This window comes from Sminthopsis crassicaudata, chromosome 2 (assembly GCF_048593235.1).
Source record: "Sminthopsis crassicaudata isolate SCR6 chromosome 2, ASM4859323v1, whole genome shotgun sequence".
NCBI classification, from domain to species: Eukaryota; Metazoa; Chordata; class Mammalia; order Dasyuromorphia; family Dasyuridae; genus Sminthopsis; species Sminthopsis crassicaudata.
The window spans coordinates 623,544,690-623,548,072 of NC_133618.1; the positions used below are offsets into that span (position 1 = coordinate 623,544,690).

The following is a 3,383-nucleotide window of genomic DNA, read 5'->3' on the forward strand; positions in this document are numbered from 1 at the left end:
AGACGTACACATCCAATTGGCAAAGGTGAGAAAAAATGAAAATTGGTGATGGGATGGAGGAAAAACAGGCATGTTGATGTACTACTGTTGATGGAGCTATGAACTGGTTCATCCATAGTGGAAAAATGTAGAAAGTAAGGTAGTATGCATTATGGGACAATGGCTGAATACATTGTGTTATAGTGTGTAATGAAATAAAATTGTTCTCCAAGGAATTAAGATATATCGTTTTAAAGACTTGGATAAATTTATGAAGAGTGAAATGAGAAGAATCGAGATATCAATAATTCTTTTAAAAATGAACAATTCTGAAAGATTAAGAATATCAATTGACTAAATAAATATTTGGTAATAAGAGTATTGACAAGGAAGAATGTTGATGACTTCATGACAGAGATAATAGACTAATATTCAGAATTTAAAATGCATTTTGGATGTTATCAGTATGGAAATTTCTTTTGCTTGACTACTCTTTGTAATAAAAATTTCCATATTTCTTTCTATTTTCTATTATCTAGTAAATGATAATAATTTGGAAAAATGAGGAAAAACTACATGACAGTTGAAAGAAGGAAATAATATTTTAAAAGAAAAATCATAACCTCTCTGAACCTCAGCTTTCTTATCCATAAAATGATATTTAGAACAAATAAATTTTTTTTTATTTTGTTGAGTTAATAAATATATTTTTCAACATTATAGTAGTGTGAAAGTATGATCTAGAAGGGAGAAAATTGTCTATTTCCCAAGTGTTGGACAGTGTCTAATATAAAACTATTTGAAAATTTATTAAAGATACAAACAAAGGGCATTTTTTAATTGTCTTAAGCAGTCCTCCCTAATATTTAAATGAGTGAATTATCATCTTATTGTTGTTTTTTGTTTGTTTGTTTGTTTTTGTTTGTTTTTTTGTTTTTTCTCCAGAAAGAAAAGGTATTTTTTGGAGGCACTCTTGACATCCTTATTTCTCAAAGTATAGATAAGAAAGTTCAAAGTAGAACTCACTGTAAACCATAATCATGATCTTGCTTTTCTCTGGGGAGTAACTAGAACCTGAGCACATTTAACCAAAATCTACAGTTGAATTATTACACAGCAATGAGAGCAGCAGGTAGAAAATGATCTTTTGTTATCCCCTGTTGTCTAGATTGCCATGATAATGAAGATGCTAATGGAGAGCATGGTAAACAGGAAACTTAGAATAATGAACAACAACCCCTCCTGGATGCTTATGATCTTTCTTATATGTGGAGGATCAGGAAAGTAGCAGCATAGGGGAGACTTCATACAGAAAATGCTTAATCACATTGGGACCACAGAAGGAAATATTCAATAATATGCTTGTATTTGTTGTGGTGTCAAATGCATTGATGCACCCTCTCCACAACCTCAAAGCCACGGCCAGGAAACACAACTTATCTGCTTGTTATTGTACTACAATAATATAAAAGGGGATGCTGGGAGAGGTCACATACCAGTCATAGGCCATAATTGCAAAGAGCTATATATTTAATTTGGTTTCCTATCTCTAAGGGTACCATTAATAAAATAAAAAAAGTGAACAGAACCTTGGTGATTTGCTTTGGTCACATGGATGTTACATATTTTTTTCATTCATTCCCTGAGCTACCTTAATATGAAATGGTAATCTTTTATTTAATTAGGGATATTAATGATTTGTTATCTAAATATTTGTAATGCATTCCTTAATTAATGAGATTAGAGACGCATTATAATGATTGACTAATTAAATGACTTCACCTAAGTCTGCTCTTTTATATATTCTGGGCAGGTTTCATGACTTGAGCAGCATTTCTCTCTCTTAGACTTTACAATTTCTAAAAGAACAAAAGGAACATAAAACTTCCACCACGTGATTCTGGCCACAAGAATAACATCACTCATCCACTAGAATCTGAGATAATATAGTAAGAAAAATTTTCAGTGTGTTATAAATTCAATTAACATCTTAGAACTTTCTATGACTACTCTAAAAATCCACTTTTCCAATTCAATAAATTCCAGAAAACCATACATTTCTAAGCCTTCATTTCCTAAATAGAAGCACTTTTCTCAAGGCTTCCCTGACATCCTTGTTCCTCAAAGTATAGATGAGAGGGTTTAAGGTGGGGCTAACTGCTGTGTACAACACGGCCACCAATTTCCCACTTTCAGGAGAATAGCTAGAGATGGGACTGATATAGGCATAAAACACAGTGCAATAATACATTGTGACTACAATCAGGTGGGAGGAACAGGTAGAAAATGCTCTCTTTTTCCCTTCTCTGGTCCGGATTTTCAGAATGCTGGAGATGATGAAGCAATAAGACACAATTGTCGGCACAAAATTCAGAAATGAGAAGAAAACATCAGTGAAGACTGTTACAATATTGTTCAGATATGTTGAGGTGCAAGAAAGAAGCAATACAGGGGGGATTTCACAGAAGAATTGATCAATGACATTGGGGCCACAAAAAGATAATCGAAATATAAGCCCAGTATTGATGGAAATGTTAAGTCCAGTTATGCTCCATACCCCAAATGCCAAAAGGACACAAATCTTCTTATTCATCATGGTGCTGTAATGTAAGGGATGGCAGATGGCCACATACCTGTCATAAGCCATAACTGTGAAAAGCAAGAGTTCACCACATACAGACCAAGAGAGGAACCATACTTGAGCCATGCATCCACCATAAGAGATGGTCTTCTTTCCTGAAAATAGGTTTTCCAAGACCTTCGGAAGAACAGAGGTTGTGCACATGATGTCTAATATAGACAAGTTGACAAGGAAAAAATACATAGGCGTGTGAAGAGTAGAACTCCTAGTTACCAATACAATGATCATGGTATTCCCAGTGAGGGCAGCTGTATATAAGGAAAAGAAAGTGCCAAAGAGTAAAATCCTTAGTGGAAAAGTATCTGAGAAGCCTTGAAGAATGAACTCAGTCACCTGTGTCCAGTTATTCAACAACATCCTGTTGAGAGTGTATTTTTCTCACTTGGTCTCTTGTTTTCTTCTAATGGCAGCTGAAATAATCATCAAATTATCTGCTTCTCTCTCCTCAGTTGCTGAATTTTATAAAAAAAAAATTTTTGAAATCAATTCAAACCATGGATAACACATATAAGCCATGTGATCTCATAATTAAAAATATAAATATGAAATATGAATCAGTGAATAAAAATATAATTAAATTTATACAAAATTTATAAACCAGCTAATAGAGCCTATATTCTCTTCAAATAAAGAAGGAATCAGAGGCTCCTCTTGTACAAATATGAAAAAGCAAACAGCCCGTCACTGAGTCAGACTATGACATCTGAGAACAATGCTTTTTCCTACTAGACAACAATTATTTTCCTTCATGATATGCACGACT

The 3,383-nt window shown here is 33.6% G+C and overlaps 1 protein-coding gene across 1 annotated transcript; it reads right to left on the reverse strand.

Annotated features, from left to right (window-relative positions):
* Window positions 1-2,047: 2,047 nt before the first annotated feature.
* LOC141553792 (olfactory receptor 13A1-like) lies at window positions 2,048-2,977 on the reverse strand. Its single transcript, XM_074285259.1, has one exon. It carries the CDS (start codon window positions 2,975-2,977, stop codon window positions 2,048-2,050), a length of 930 nt encoding a protein of 309 aa, XP_074141360.1.
* Window positions 2,978-3,383: the final 406 nt, after the last annotated feature.

Excerpts from the sequence above, each read along its gene's own strand:
- LOC141553792 (XM_074285259.1), bottom strand. The coding sequence starts at position 2,977 with ATGTTGTTGAATAACTGGACACAGGTGACTGAGTTCATTCTTCAAGGC.